Below are 16,164 nucleotides of genomic sequence, written 5' to 3' on the forward strand. Positions count from 1 at the left end.
GTGCATACAACAATGGTGTTCTTGTAAATGCATTTTGATCTCAATTCAAACCAAGGTTATTTTGAAGGTAATATATATATTATTATAGATATCTAGTTAGCCAATGACTAATAAACAAAATAAATATTGGTCTTCCTGTAAAATGTATTGACATTCAGGGACATTAAATAAATACACATGCTGAAGTATTATTTAAATATACTATAAATCATATATAAAATATAAATCAGAAAGCTATCTAATCCATGTGAAGTCCTGTACATTACACCAGTTTAGCATATTATTACTTTGACATTATGTTTCATATTGTACAACATGTGACTAACATTCTCATGAGACCTGGGAAAATGCTGGCTGGCATGTTTGTCAGAGAGGTCTTAAGAGCTGATAATGCCCATGGTACTTAACTATGGTTTATGTGGGTATAAGCCAGCTGTGAGCGTGTGTGTGCAGTAGGGGGAAGGAACTAAGAACAAAGAAACCTTTCAGCAGATTTCTGTTGACTCACCAATCTTTTGAGAGCACCGAGTACCCCAAAGAAGGAACGATGCATTTGTGTTTTATTTTCTAGAGTGCACAATGAAAATTTAATGTTTATTTTCTTACTCTGAATGGGGGGGGGGGAAAGAAAGAGTCACTACATGGAAGCTTGCAGTGAAGAGACACAGTGCTATTAGGGTCACAGGACCTGTGACAAGACTCCGGTAAATGCTGTCAGAATATAATTACTCCAACCCTGGTCCCTTCTCTACAAGTTATTTTTATTTAGTGAAGCCCAAAGTCTTGGATAAACACTTAGGAAAAATATACAAAGACCTACATTAAAGGATTGAAAATGTAAATACCTCTTTACTTATTGACTCTTCTGAATTACCCATGTCTCTCTCTTTCCTCTAACTTACTGCCTCTCTTTCTCTCTCGACATCTATATCTTATGTTTTTTTGTGTATATTGTTACAGGTTCTCCATTGATCGGACCACAGATCAGGAGATGATCTTCCATATTGATCCTGATTCAGGTGCCATCACACTCGGCAAGATTTTGGACAGAGAGACCGCAGGCTGGCACAATATCACCGTGAAGGCAGTCGAAGCAGGTACATCATTTCCCAACCTAAATTACACATAGGATTCATCATTATACTGCGGTGAAGAGTGTGATATTATTTATTGTCTGGTGAGTTCTTCACCCTGTCAACATTTCTGAAAGAGTCTGCAAATTTCATATCACAAAGTATGTATAATTATATCTATCAGATACCGTAGGAGCCAAAATGATTTTGATATCTCTGTGTTTGCTATGATCATTTTAGATCTCGACATATGTAAATAAAGCTAGAATAAACCCTTATTGGGTTGATGCAAGATACTGCAAAGACAAATGTATCAGCACTGGAATGAGCAAATAATTAAACTTATTTTTTTATAATCATTCACAATTACAATTAATCTAGCAGCCATGCACGCTTCTCATATCACTGAAGAGAACTAGAAAAACTATAAGTTAGATGAGGGGCAACTAAAATAGATCTGCTGATTATTGGCAAACCTTGTTTACACCCAGTGCTTGCCAGTGATGGGGACTGTACAAGTTGAATTTAGAGAGGTGATAAGGAGTGATAAGGGATGACAACCTCAAACTGTGATCATTAGTTACCAAAGCGTTCGGAGCAATTTCAGCTGTAGAAAGCCATGGCTTTAGCTTGGAGAAACACAAGGAAGAGGAATGTAATGTAAGATGGTAAGACAACACTGAAATAGATGTAAGATTTTGTTATGAACAATTTGATTTTCTAAGAATGAAATACAATAAGTCTAAGAGTACTCTAATTTTTATTTGAATGGCATGCATTTTTGTGAGTTATGATATTTCTACATACTGTACTGTAAGAGTTTTACATGTGAATGAAAAAGATGCCTTAAATGTTCAGAACTGAAAACATAGCCCTGTTTTTGAATTTGATTGCCATAGCAGGTTCCAGTCCTGGGTTTTTAATTTCAGTGGTAGGGCTACTATTTTCTTGACATTTGGATCACAAAACTGCAACTTCACTGTACTGTATATCAGTAAGTAATGTTACTGTTCAGTTTGAAATCTGTGCTGAGATAGTTTTCATTTATTCCAAGCCATCAAGGACATCATCCTCAGTGGTAGCCATCAATGCACTGTCAGTGTCATTTTTCTGATACCATGGAGAAAATACAATCATCATTTCATCACTTGTCTTAGAGCTGACAAACACATCACTGAAAATGAAGGAAGTGTTTAGATTTTTTTTTTTTTTTCATTTCAATGGGTCCTTTTGTCCTAGCAAAGAAAATGAGCAATGTAATAACTTGGAAAAGCTGGGAAGTTATTACTATACCATTAAAAGTATAGAGGAGGTCGGGTATTCCCCACGTTTTCAATCTCATACAGATGAAGTGATTTTGTGATTGCAGTGAAAGTAGAGGAGATTGCATTCTGCGTGTAACTGGTATCAGCCGTCGCAAACACAAGAAAGAAGAATAAAACAATACACATTAACAAAGTTGATTTCAAAATGTCTTCATATTTGTTCTTCTCCCATATAGTCTCACATTGTGATTACTACAATAATCAATACACCCTGAACTGTGTAGTACTTACCAGAGGTGGGAGTAAGTCACACATGTGCAAGTCACAAGCAAATCTAAAGTTACTGTGGTGAGAATCAAGCAAGTCACGAAATTCTGTTGATCTCCCCTAGTATCCACATTTAAATCAAAAGACAGTGGTCATGAACAGTTGTTTTATTTTCAACATTAATGAAAACTGTTGCAGCATGCTTACAGCTTATAAATATACTGATACTTGAGATTTTGTGGCAATAAATAACAAGCCTTCTAAATGAACAGATGTATGACACGAACCAGCCAATAAGCTAGCTACAAAGATTAATTCATGTACCTTTCTATGTAGGTTTTATAGTGATGGGTGAAGTTGGATGTTGTAGTGGTCATGTCACTGATTTTTGAGCTGCGGACCTCTCACACAGCGGTTCTCTTCTTACTACTGTCATAGATAACATAATCTGTGAATCCATGTTTCAACATTTTTGGACTAGACCACTAGCTGCCTCGTGTGTTGGCCTCTTCTGGTCTGATGCTTCCTAGTAGATTGCCAGGTGAATGCATACTGCACTAGAAATCACTCATTCATATTTCAAAAACTTCTCAATATCAAGAAAAATGCAAATATTTCAAATTTAAGTCTTAAGTCTTAAGCCAAGTCTTTTCAAGTCATCTTTCTCAAGTCTAAGTCAAGTCTCAAGTGATGAATACAAAGTCAAAGTCAAGTGGAGTCTTTATCAATGTTTTCTCAAATTTGCAACTCGAGTCTGGTTCGAGTCAAGTCTTGTCTTGAGTCCCCGCACCTCTGGTACTTACCCACTATAAGCATTAAGACAAAATTAGTCTTTCTGAGTCTTTTTTTTTTTTCTGAGCTGAAATTCCCAGAGCAATTTGGGCGCTTTTGTGCTCTGCCTCTTTGTGCTTGGCATTATGTCATAGGCACATTTTAATGTTAATTGAACATTTAAAGCAGCCCTACCCCTTCCAATATCAGACATAAACACATGCCTGCACTTGATAGATAAAGCCTCTCACATTGCCTTCCAAGAAAACATCTGGACAGACAGAGTCAGTGGTCAATGCCATCAGACTTTCCATCCAGATTGTTTCTATATCGTCTATTAGCTCACCAAGTCCTGAGTGCTGTACACACACAGACAGGAAACAAAAAGAAAAAAAAGGGCCCATGAGTGAGATGGGAATAGAGGGGGGATGAAGGGAAATATAGTATGTGTCTTATAAAGCAGCTAGCGAGAGTATTTTAAGAAAAGACTTCATTTTCTCCATAATGATTTTGTTCTTTTTTTTGTAGGGTGTCTCTGCTCATTAAGGCTGGAGAGTCACAAGGTCAACTTGTCTGAGGACATTGTTAAAACTAGAGTTTTGCGGCACAGCCCTTAATTATTCCCCCAGTCTATTACTGACCTTTGAACTATTGTATTGCCATTGCATCAGTATTGGACAAGTGACAACAGTTTTCTGACAATGCTCAGTATCTGTGCCCTAGGATTAACCCAGGCTAAAAAACTGCAAGAAGCACACTAAATGTCAGTTATGTGTCTGTGGACTAAGTAAAGAGGTTTAAGTTAAAGTGTGAGCAGAGGGTATGGGACTGATATCCCTCCAGTCAAATATACACACATACACACACAGCTGTCTTCAGATTCACCCAATTAAAAAAAAGCAACTGCTAGCATCTCTACTTGCAGACAATGTCACTGTAAAAAAAACAAAAAAAACACAACCAACCTCTCATCTGTACAGTACTTGTCTTCCTTCCAGAGAACACAGAACCTCCTGAGAACAGGAGGAGCATTTAACTGCACTGTCACTAGCCAGGGTACTCGTGCTTCCTGACAGTCTTCTCCATAGAAACATATCAGAGTAAGTTAGAGTGACATATAATTTTCGAGAACTGATAGCAAGTATGATATCACCTTGCAAAACTGCTTTTTTTTACCCAGACAGGTAGGTGGGAAAAAGGAGCATAGACCCAGAGGGCAGACAGATACGGAAGTAGCTGGAAAGTCTTTATCTCTTGCCGTGATGCAGGGAAGAGACATTTTCTACATCATAACTTTTCTCACTTGCTGTCTGGCAAACACATTCACACTGTTTGATTTGTATGGCGCTAGAACACTATTGTGCCTGACTCCAAATGAATCACGCATTTGTTGCAACATTGTGAGGGGAGATGAATGTCTCTTTTCAATCAAAGCTGGACTATGTAAATTGCAGAGTACAATATGTGATTCACAGTGAAAATTGAATTAAATTTGTTAACAAAGTAAACAAAAGAGGGTGTTATTATTATTACTATTATTATGTTATTTATTTATTTACAAATCATGCAGCATTGGGGGTTTAAAGTGTTCTGTTTGGAATACAGTAGATGTTATTGTAGTGAAGAGCACATCTGTCAACAAGGGGTGGGGAGATATACTATATATATAATAAGGTTATGACCTTGCTTATGTGTTGTGTTTTTTCTTTTCTGTTATATAATCACTCATGTGTCAGTGTAGTTGCAGAGTAGGAGACGATCCTGAATATGCAAACAGTAGTATGATCTGTTTTGTTTTCCTACAGTTGGTAGTAGGTTGACATCATTTGTCAAATAGCGGTCATGCACAGTGTATAGAGTGGCGAATTGTGGGAAATCTCTGGCACTAAAGGCCACAGAATTGCTTACATACCCTGCTACTTCCATCAGTTATTTAAATGTTGTTTGTTGTGTTCTGATTTTTTTAACCTCATATTTTTATCCTTAATGGAGTAGTAGTATTTACTAGGAAAAATATGGAGTTCACTTTTTGTTATGTTGTTTCATCATCCGCCCATTGGTGATTCAAACCCATCTCAGTTAATTTTGATGAAAGAGAGCTCATGAATCCACCAATGATTTGCAACATGTTCATACTTCATATTATTGCACTGATTATCCCAAGGAGGGGCCATTATCACTAATTGGATTTTGATGAAACTCTGGGAAATTGTGCATCTCTCCAGTTTGTTGCAGCAAAGGACTTTTCATTGATTGGTCAAGAGGATTGTTAATAAACAGCATGGTGCCTAAATAAAGTGCACATCCCATCAGGATATCAGATGCGTAGGCGAAAAGGCAAAAACATTCTCAAGAGAAAAAGGAAGTTCAATCATGAGGTCATTGTTTTAGGATTATGGTGACTCAAGACTAATGGCATTGACACACTGCGAAGGTGCAACAAAGACTTAATAATTATTGCCTTGTTTATCTGCCACACTGTTTCATAAGGAATATAAATGTGGATTATACAGTAGAAGAATTCATAAAGATACACATCTCTTGAAGAACTGATCTTAATGTTTATTTTTTACAATGATCAGCTTTTGTGATTTCATGAAGCATCACTTAGTGTGTAGTGTTTTTCTAATTGGGTTTATACTGAGCATGTCTTTGCTTGCTGTTGGTAATTTGGTGAATCACTTGCTTAACCGTTTCTCTGGTGTTGTATCATGTATTATAAATCCTGTTAATATCAATATGTAGCAATTATGGTTATTAACAGTTATAATTTCTTGTTATCAGGGGCATCACCTTCGTAAAAAGGAAATAAAGACTTATTTAATTGGTTGTTTGATTAACCAATTAATAAATCAATACATTTCTGAATCAGTCAAATTTCTGTTCATGGCTCTACGGTTCAATAGATCCCCTGTATCACTTCAAAGAATAGACATACACAATCGATTGAGTTGTATGGATTTTATTAACTACACACTCCTAATAAATTATGTATAAATAAATGTAAGTAATAAATGATGAGTTTGCAATAAAATATGAATTCAACAGATTACTCGATATAGCGACATGAATGAAAGATGATGGTGAATGATGAATTTAAATGGAGGATAGGTAATTATGTGGAAACTAAGAAAATTTTACTGAGTTTTACCTCTAAAGAAAATTTGAATTACTCTCTATATCAAACCTGGTCCAATTTACTCATCTCAGGGTTAAAGGTGACTGACCAGATGATGTTCTGAGCCGTACTGATGCTGTGTCGGCTACAAGTATAATGGAAACCAAGTTGTCTGTACTTGATTGGTATTTAGATTAAATTAGTATAATTGTGATTTTTATGTATTGGTGTGGTGTTAAAGGTTTACAAAGATTGTTGTTGCATTCATTTAGGCCTTAGAAGGTTTTTTATCAAGGGAATTAATGAAAAGCAGGTGGCACAGGCACAGAGAAAAAGTAGAAGCATGTTTTGAATTCCTCTGTTTGTCAGACATGTGTATTCCAAGTTGCTAGACTTTGTTAGTTGTGATAGTGGTGAAAATGATTTTTCTTATTTGTTGTCTGAATATTGTAATGGAAATAAACAACTGGGAATCAGAGCATGATTATAAGTTTTCTCTCCTCACTGTTAACTGTTTTGAGGGCATGTATAAGAATATAAATCAGCACCTGAATCTGAAAATTGTTATCTTTGAAGTATGGTGGAACGTTTCTTTTTGCTTTAAGCTTGTTCCATATAATTTGACACATTTCCAGAATATGTTCAATAATTCACTGTGTTCAGAGGGCCTTGAAATGTTTTGTACTATTTACATGGGGGGTATTTCTCACAGCTGTCAGCCTTCAAACACACACACACACACACACACACACACACACACACACACACACACACACACACACACACACACACACACACACACACACACATACACACACACACACACACAACCACACACACCACACAAACATATAACTGTAATAAAGAGATTTTGGTTCTGTGTAATATTGGATCTATGCAACTGGGGAAAAAAATCCCATAATACTGTAGCCTCTGTGCCTTGCATCGCCAGGCCTCTGGCTCAGTAAAGCGACCAGAAGCAGACACTGCTGAGTACATTTGTATCCTCATTCCACCCTCCTGACAAAAGTGACATTTTAAACCAAACCGTTTCCTCCAGCAAAGAAGATGAACCATTTGGTCACGAGCAGCATGACACTCCTGACACACACACACACATGCAGGCACGCACATGTATGCAAAGACATGTACACACACTCACACATCCTCTATCTGTCTTCCCTGAAGTTATGTCAGTATAATTCAGTGCCTTAGAGATCTACTACACAGTCGTTCAGAAAGATTCGCAACAGCTGGTGAGTGCTGCACAGATGCAGAGCATGCCAATAATCTGTTGAAATCCTTTTATTCTTCTTCTCTATCTGAAGACAGATTTAGAACAGCGCCACTTGGTCCAGATGAATGAACCTGTCTCACTGAATAACTCTTTTTTTTTTCCCCAATGGAGGGAGCTTGGGGTGGGTAGAGGCGGGGCATCCTCACATTGTTTCATCTGTTTTCAATTCTGGGAATTGAAATGTAAAATGTGTAACATCTGATGATTGCTGGTTTTCATTCTGGCACAGCGGGGACAGCAGCATAATGTGAAGACGAAATTAGAAGAAGGGAAGAGATATCTTGCACTGGTGGAGCTCTCTGTGCATTTATGTTCTTGCTGCTCCGGCAAAAAGCAGTCAATTAAAACCCTGCATTGATGTGAGGATTATGCTATTAGTTGAGACCAGCATTCTCATTAGCTGCTGTGCCACTGCTGGGCAGAGCTGTGCGGTGAGATAGAGGGAGAGAGCTTGAGAATTTCTCTGCAATAGTCTGTTGATTATCTGTCTTGCCTTACTATCTTTGGTAAACCTGTTTCGTCTTTTTACTGTCTACCCAGTGGCCCACCTATATGTCAGCTGTCAACATTTCAGCCATCTGTCTTTTTCATAGACTGGAAAGAAAATCGTAGACATACAATAGTGCCTCTGAGTTCACCCATAGGTTTCTGTTGTCCTTTAAAACCTGAAATTTGGGTTTAAGCTTGTCATTATGTTGTTGCAAGAGCTTTGAAATCCAAATAAAGGCAACAAAGAGGAAACTGGTTGGAGCTGAGGTGAGGCAAGCAGGCGGCAATTACCACAGCTGAGTGTGACAGAGGTTTATCAATTAAAGCAAACACGTTCCCCAAAACATGTCACTCTGTAACCTTTAATATCTTTTTTATAGAATCATTTCAAAACTGATGTAAAGACAGCAAAAAAATGGCTTTGATGAAAGAAGTTGAGCTGAATTTTGTAAGAGCCTCAGTTTCCAGAGACATTAGAAGACCAAGCTGCAATTCAACAAGCAGCCACTCGCAATTGTGCAAACAATGCATGGCCTTTTTTGGAGAGTGTTGGTTCTTTATTGGAATTACATATGTTCCTTTTCATGTTTCCTGAAGTCCATCTCTCCCAAACCTCATGACCATAAGGTTACAGACCATGCAGCTGCCCAAGTTTGCCAGATCAAAAAATGCTAATGAGTCATTGACTTCCCATTCTTCCAAGATTAGAATCTAAAACACTGCAATGAAACCTTTTGATTAAAAGTTTAAAACAAGTAAATTTACAAATATACATACTGTACTTAGATTTGGTAGATTTAAGGCAGTGCCTTTTCACAAGAATGATATAAAAGAGGATTTGTACACTATCTACCCCATGGCAATAGTTGCTATTAATAGTTACAAATGTAAAAAATTGCAAACACTTATCAAGATCGCCTAACAGTGTCAATACTCTTTTTTTAAATTGAAATGCACCATTAATTCCACAATATTGAAGGTACTCATTCTTAAAGATGCAGTATGTAATATTTTGTGGCATCTAATGGTGAGGTTGCAGATTGCAACCAACTGAACACCTCCCTCACCCCCTGCACTCTGCCCCTCAAGGGTGTTGGAGCACCAACAGTAGCCACAAAACTCAGTTTATCAATTCTGGGCTACTGAGCAATATAGCGGGCTCAATGGTAGAAGACCTGCTTCCTATGTAGATATGAAGGGTTCATTCTTAGTTGATAAAAACACAATGATTCTTAGTTTTAAGTAATTATACACTAATTAAAACATACTTATGAATATTATTTCCAATTTCTGCCAAGTCTGTTCCACTAGATGCCAGTAAATTGTACACACTATGCCTTAAAGAGTGAGTTTACTTAATTATACTTAACTATCTGCTATATTTGCATAATTACAACTATTTAAATTTATTCAGCGGAGCTCCTTTTACTACAAGGATTTATGTGTATTTTTCCACTTGTAGATAATAGTCAGTGCCTGCATGTTGTTACATTTTCTATATGGTGGCACTCAAATGCATGAACTGGGTGGTGACAGCTGTGTATGATTTATTCATAAGATGTGGACTCTAATTAACCAGGATATCCAGACCAACACTTGAAGCAACCAGCTCACTCCTTTAACCCAGAGATAATGTCCCCTCTCTCTTACTATTTCTCTCGCCAACTTACATTGTCTCTCTAACACACACACACATGCTCAGACAAATGCACTGGGGCCCTCAGGCTCCCTTCTGTACTGTACATAGTGTTTTATGAGTAAAATGGGTACTCCACATTATCGTATGTTTAAGAATGGGAATTGAGATTCAAGAACTTCCTCCAGAAGTCAAGCTAATTTCAAGTAGGTTTTGATTGTACTAATTATATAATCTTTTCCCCTCCCACGTTTACATATTAGTCTATTAAGAAAAATGTCTAGAGAGTGCATTGTGGTGTTATTCTTCTTGCTTTGTCTATTTGAAAATGACATGAGAAATAAAATTACAGCACTACATGTGCAATTTTGTCAAAAGCATTTATTTGTCATTATCATCGTGCTGAGGTGTGCCTCTTACACTCAGACTATTAAACAGCTATATGCTCTAGTGTCATTATCAGATAGTGGGAGAAAAAATTGAATCTTTGGTACCATTTTCATGTCACTCACTGGTACCAGAGAGTGTTATTCAGGTAATGGGTGCAATTTGAGGAGGCATTAGATTAAAATCCTTCAGCACTTAGCCACAATGCCGAACCAACTGTCTGCTTCCCTGTGGAAAATTGTATTCCATCTGAGTCTTGTCTCACTCATACTAAAGGCAGAGGATATAGCATTGACTCTTTCCCATGACGTCCACATAGAAAGCATTATCATCCACATGTGTCATCCATCTGTCATGCATCTGATGGAAGATATATACTCCTATTGTAGTTATTATAACTTTCAACATAGGCCATGTATTAGCTCACGTTTTACTCACGTTTCAGTGTACTTCTATGCTTCAAGTGTGTATGGGAGTATCAGACAGTGTTGTCCAGCTCTGCTTCTGATTGGTCAGATTTTTGAGCAGCTTGACTCTCAATCATGCAGATCACAATCATCTGTGTAATGAATGTACCTGTGTCTATATATTGCTTGTCTTGCTTTGTGATGGTGGTTTGGCAATGCCTGACGAAGATCTGTGAGATTGAAATGTTTCTTTTGTAATTAAAGCTGCTGGGAGCTTTTAATACAGAGTGGGGACCCTCTTTTGCCTTCAGTTTGATTCTTGATCCAGAACCTGTGAAAGTTTTTGGATGTGCGTACCCTACACCCTATTATACCTTGTTTGTACCAGAGGCTTGTAGAAAAAAATCAGCATGGCAGCTGTTTTAGTAGCAGCTACAGTCTTCTGTCAATGTCTACATTGAATGCATTCAGCCAAAGTACTGCTGTGTTGTTACCACGCTTTGGCAGCACTGACAGCCCAATACACAGTCACTGACTTATGTCTGAAGAAAATAGACTTGATACCTAAAAATACACACCGGGCTGCAGTTACATGCGTAAAGTGCAGGTAAAATGCAAGCTGATGAAGAAAGCCTTTTACTTAAGACACGCTCCAAATAGGATCAGAACCTTAATCAGCCATTTATCAAGCCTTGGTGTTATGTGTAACAGTCTTACTTTATTCAAACACCTGTGATTTGTCTGTAAGAAAGTCATGCAGAAACATATATAACCACCACAGTACTATTAAAATGTATCTACAGTAGACAGATTTTATTGATGTATTTTCCTTTGTTTTTCATATAGATAACCACACTATGGCATCCCACTCAGCAGTGAGTATTCGGATTCTGGATGTAAATGACAATCCTCCTGAACTGGCCACACCATATGAAGCCTCTATATGTGAAGATGCCAAGCCAGGCCAGGTAAGTCATTTAATGCCAAATCGTATTTAGACAATTTCACACGAGTCTGTTCATTTCATGAGTCAAAATGAGATGGCATAAATGAATACATGATTGCTATTGGTTGAGCATGTAAGAATGAGTAGATACACTCAACACATGCAGTGTTTACTTTGAACAACTGACATTTACAAAGAAAAAGAAAGTTGGCTAGCTTGATTCAAAACAATGTGTCTAGTGTCATTAAAGTAAAAAAGTAAACACTTATTGATATTTTTAATTTTCATTAGTCTTTAAATTTAAAAAAAACATGGGCGTGCAGGTGGTAGTTATTCAAAGTTTAAAACAACACAATTGTAAAAGAGCAAAATTAATTATATAAAATCTATATAGCAATACAAATGAGTAAAAGAATAAAAACTAATGAATAAATCAAAAATACTAATAATACAATAATAATAAGACCGTGGAGTTTTAAAGAGGTTTAGTTAAAAGCTTTTGAAAACAATGCGTTTTTCAGTCTGGATTTAAAAGCTACAATTGTTGGGACATTTCAAAGACCATCAGGCAGGGATGTCTTGCATAATGACTAAAAGCTGCTTTTCCTTCTTTAGATTTTGCCCTGGGCACCACTGGCAATCCACTCCCTAGTGATCTAAGAGCTCTTGCAGGGTTATATTGCTCAAGTGTATCAGTCATATATTTAGAGCCGACTCCATGTAGAGATTTATAAATAAGTAATAAGACTTTAAAATCAATTCTTTGGCTTACTGAAAACCACTGTAGAGATCTAAGAACTGGGGTGATGTCGTCTGTCCTCTTGGTTTTGGTCAGAAATCTTGCAGCTGAATTTTGAATAAGTTGTAGGTGCCTGATGATCTTTTGAGGAAGTCCTGTCAGAAGTCCATTGCAGTAATCAATTTTGTTGGAGATGAAAGCATGAATCAGTTTTTCCAAATCTTGTTTTGTCACGAGGTTCCTAAATTTGTGTTTTTAGGATGATACAATGCTCAGTTTGTTCTTGCTTTTACATAACTGTTAAAACTTAAGTCAAAATGAATTAAAACAGCAAGGTTCTAAACTAGCTCTTTTGCTTTTAGTGAACAGTAACCCTAAGCCTCTCATCTTCGCAGCTAAATAAAATTCCATTGTTTTTTTCATTGTTTAATTGAAAATTATTGGAGACATCCACTTATTTATTTGTACAATGCACTTGTATAATGACTCTATAGGACTTAAGTCATTTGATTAGAGAGCCAAGTAGATATAAGTGTCATCAGCATAACTATGATAAGCAAGGTTATTGTTCTGAGGCATTTGGCCAAGTGGCAGCATGAACACCTTCGCCCTTGAGTTAAACCACAGGGCAAGGGAGTGTGTTTTGGAATTATGGTTCCTAATAGCAACTAACTAATCTCTACTCTGAAAGTATGATTTCAGCCATTTTAAAATCAGTCCAAAGCTACGAACCCAGTTTTCCAGTCTATGTAGAAGTAGACTGTGATGGACCATATCCAAGGCTGCACTAAGATCTAAATGACTCACCTATATCAGTATTAAAAAGATTATCGTTTGAAACCTTTACAAGAGCCATCTCTGTCTTGTGATTAGTACAAAAGCCTTATTGGAATTGCTCAAAATAATCATTTAAAAAGAAGTGTGTTTGCTGATTGAAAACTGCCTTCTTTATATTATATCTCTATATTGCCTAAAAAGGATAAGTTTTTAGATGGGTCAGAGGTTGCTGACGGTAGAGGTATCTAGGTTTCCTTTTTTTAATGAGCACTTACCAACTGCAGTTTTCAAGGATGAAAGAAAGGTGGCAGACAGTGTTGCATTGAATGTGTTAAGAACATCAGTTTCTATAGAGTTAAAAAATAGTTTCTATTGTTATGTGAGAAGCTCATTTGATTTAGAGTAAATTGGTGACTCACAGATAACAGCATGGCTTCAGGCTTTTCTTTAAATTAGCTTTTTCTGATTTTCAAATGGGCTGTATAGTTATTATAGAAAGTGACTTATATAAAATGTTCTTCCATTTCCATTATCCTTGGTTTAGAAATCAACATTACATTTTTTAGGTGCTGCATGCACTACATATGGAACAGCCAGCACTCCTCTGATTATTGTTGCTTTAGGACTAATCAGAGCAACTAGCAAAACAAAACTACTGCTATGCATGTGGCACAATAACAAAGATGCCTGTAATAAATTCTATATTGAGACAAAATAGATTAGAAATGAATACAAACAAGATTTTATACAAAAATGAATACAAGTGAAAGATATATGAAAGTACAAAAGACTTGACTGCTATAATGTATGTGTAACATACTTTTTAAAATAGACACAGTAATATAAACATGTATCTTCATTCAAATGAAAAAGTCATAAATTGGCAAAAAGTAGTGCAATAAAGTACAGTACTTTTAAGATTACATTTTGTATGTGTAGATATGATTTATTTCTATATTTACATCATGACCTTGAGAACAATTACTTTTAATATAATTATACACTTAAGTTTCATTTATTAGTTTTTTACAGAGCTTTAAACTATATGCCAGGACTTTCTTCAACAAATTGAAGTTTCACTTAGAAGGCTAAGTGAACCTTGAGTTTATTAGATTTTATAACAGATATTGTTGTGTTGATGTTTGTTTGTTTTTTTGTTTATTTTTGGTCCCACTCATACTTACCAGCCATTGCCATATTTCTGGTTTGGATCGTTTTATATGGCACACTATGATCTAGCTGACACTTCATACCAAAGGCAATTTTCAAGTCGTCTTTCAGGCAAAGGCACAATTTACCAAAAGAGGAATGATACCAGAAACAAACTGTTTTCCAAAGAATAAATACATTTTTTTAATTCTTGGTGCTAATTAAATGTCAGTGGGATTGATATTTCACGGATTTCTATATTGAATTTCTGTCTGTCTAAGCAATGTGTTTAAACTAAAGATTTGGGGAATTTATATCTGAATTGAGGGTTTTTTTGTGACTATTCTGGATACCATTCAGCAAATCTCTCCATGAAAGATGGCATGTTTCAGTCAGAGAAGTGTACTTAACAATGGCACTGTATCTCTATTTATGTCCCACAAAAATATATACTGTAATTGGTGTAGATTAACATAAATTCCTAAATAGCAAACAGGTGACTAGCAGATGTGATTAAAGAGCAAAATTGTACGCAAAATTAAATTCAAGAATGACTTTTATGTGCATCATTAACCAGCACCCATCAAACAGTGGGTGTGTGTTCAGGACAAAAGACAAAAACATGGATTTTCCCAGTCCAATAGGAGGCCAGGTCTTTCCACTGATCACCATTAAAAATGGACAAAGTCATTAGGGTGTTTTATTCTCCTTACACAGTCAACAGGCCCTTGGCTGAGTTGGACCCAATTATCATGTGCAGAGCAAAGGAATAATAAAAATAAATAAATAAATAAAAAGCAAGGCTTTAAAGTGGGGCCTCCATGCTGGACGCTGCATTTACATGTGTAATGAGGCTCAGGCCTCTCCTCCCCTTGATCCACAGACTCTTAACCACTTATAGCCCCCCTGTGCATCTGCAACACCGCCCGCCTGCGCTTTTCCAGAACATTGTCTGGTCTGATCTCCCTCACTCCACCCTCGCTCCCTCTCCTATCTGTGAGAGCCCACATTAACCTTCAGCTCCTAATCACACAGTGATGATTAGTCTTCCAGCAAAAAGATCATTGCTGGCTCCCAGCATTGTAAAAGAAAAGGTTTTTTAATGCTCTCATTAGAGAAAAATGCTGTGAAATATTTCACACTGTAATTACGGACCAAAGAACAGGATTTGAAAGTAAATACAGGTGAATTTGACATTGTATCTATTTATCTGTTGTTTTTCTCTGTACCTCTGCCAGACTATCAACAGGGGGTCTGCAAATGACAGGAACATCTGATAATATCTGCTCATTCTCATTCATTTCTTTTTTGTATACTCTGTTGTTTTTTTTTTTTGTATCTCGGTTTTTGTATGTTGTTGTGGGGAGCTCTGTTGGTTGGTTGCTGGGATTGAATGAAAATATGTTAGCCTTGGGTCAAAGGCTTTCTAACGCTCATTTTCAGCCTCAGGGGTAACCACTGAGGGGCATAAGGGAAACAATTTTCTCCTCCATGTTATTTTCAAAATAATATAAAAACTTGGTTTCCAGTGGTTGTTGTTGGTCCATGTAACCTCAGTCGAAAGTTGTGTCCAACATGTTTGATGACAGGATAAACACATATACAATGTATTATTTAGTTTTTTCCATTTTTTTCTGTAATTAAAAAAAACAGAAATCCACACGCTTTTCCCATTCTTGTCTTCAAATCTGCAATTGGAATAGAGATTAAACCAAAACCAGAAAACAACTTGTTTTTCACTTGTATTGTTATATCTGTATTATCTGCCTCTACTGTACACACACACACACACACACACACACACACACACACACACACACACACACACACACACACACACACA

General features: G+C 36.7%; 1 protein-coding gene across 1 annotated transcript in view; it reads left to right on the forward strand.

Annotated features, from left to right (window-relative positions):
* Window positions 1-16,164, forward strand: part of LOC133977392 (cadherin-22) — an 89,405-nt gene that overhangs the window by 49,711 nt on the left and 23,530 nt on the right. The window contains exons 7-8 of the mRNA XM_062415547.1: window positions 961-1,097; window positions 11,557-11,678. Coding sequence (XP_062271531.1) covers window positions 961-1,097; window positions 11,557-11,678 — 259 coding nt within the window. The remainder of the gene's footprint in view (window positions 1-960; window positions 1,098-11,556; window positions 11,679-16,164) is intronic.

This window comes from Scomber scombrus, chromosome 3 (genome assembly GCF_963691925.1).
Source record: "Scomber scombrus chromosome 3, fScoSco1.1, whole genome shotgun sequence".
In the NCBI taxonomy this organism is placed as follows: domain Eukaryota; kingdom Metazoa; phylum Chordata; class Actinopteri; order Scombriformes; family Scombridae; genus Scomber; species Scomber scombrus.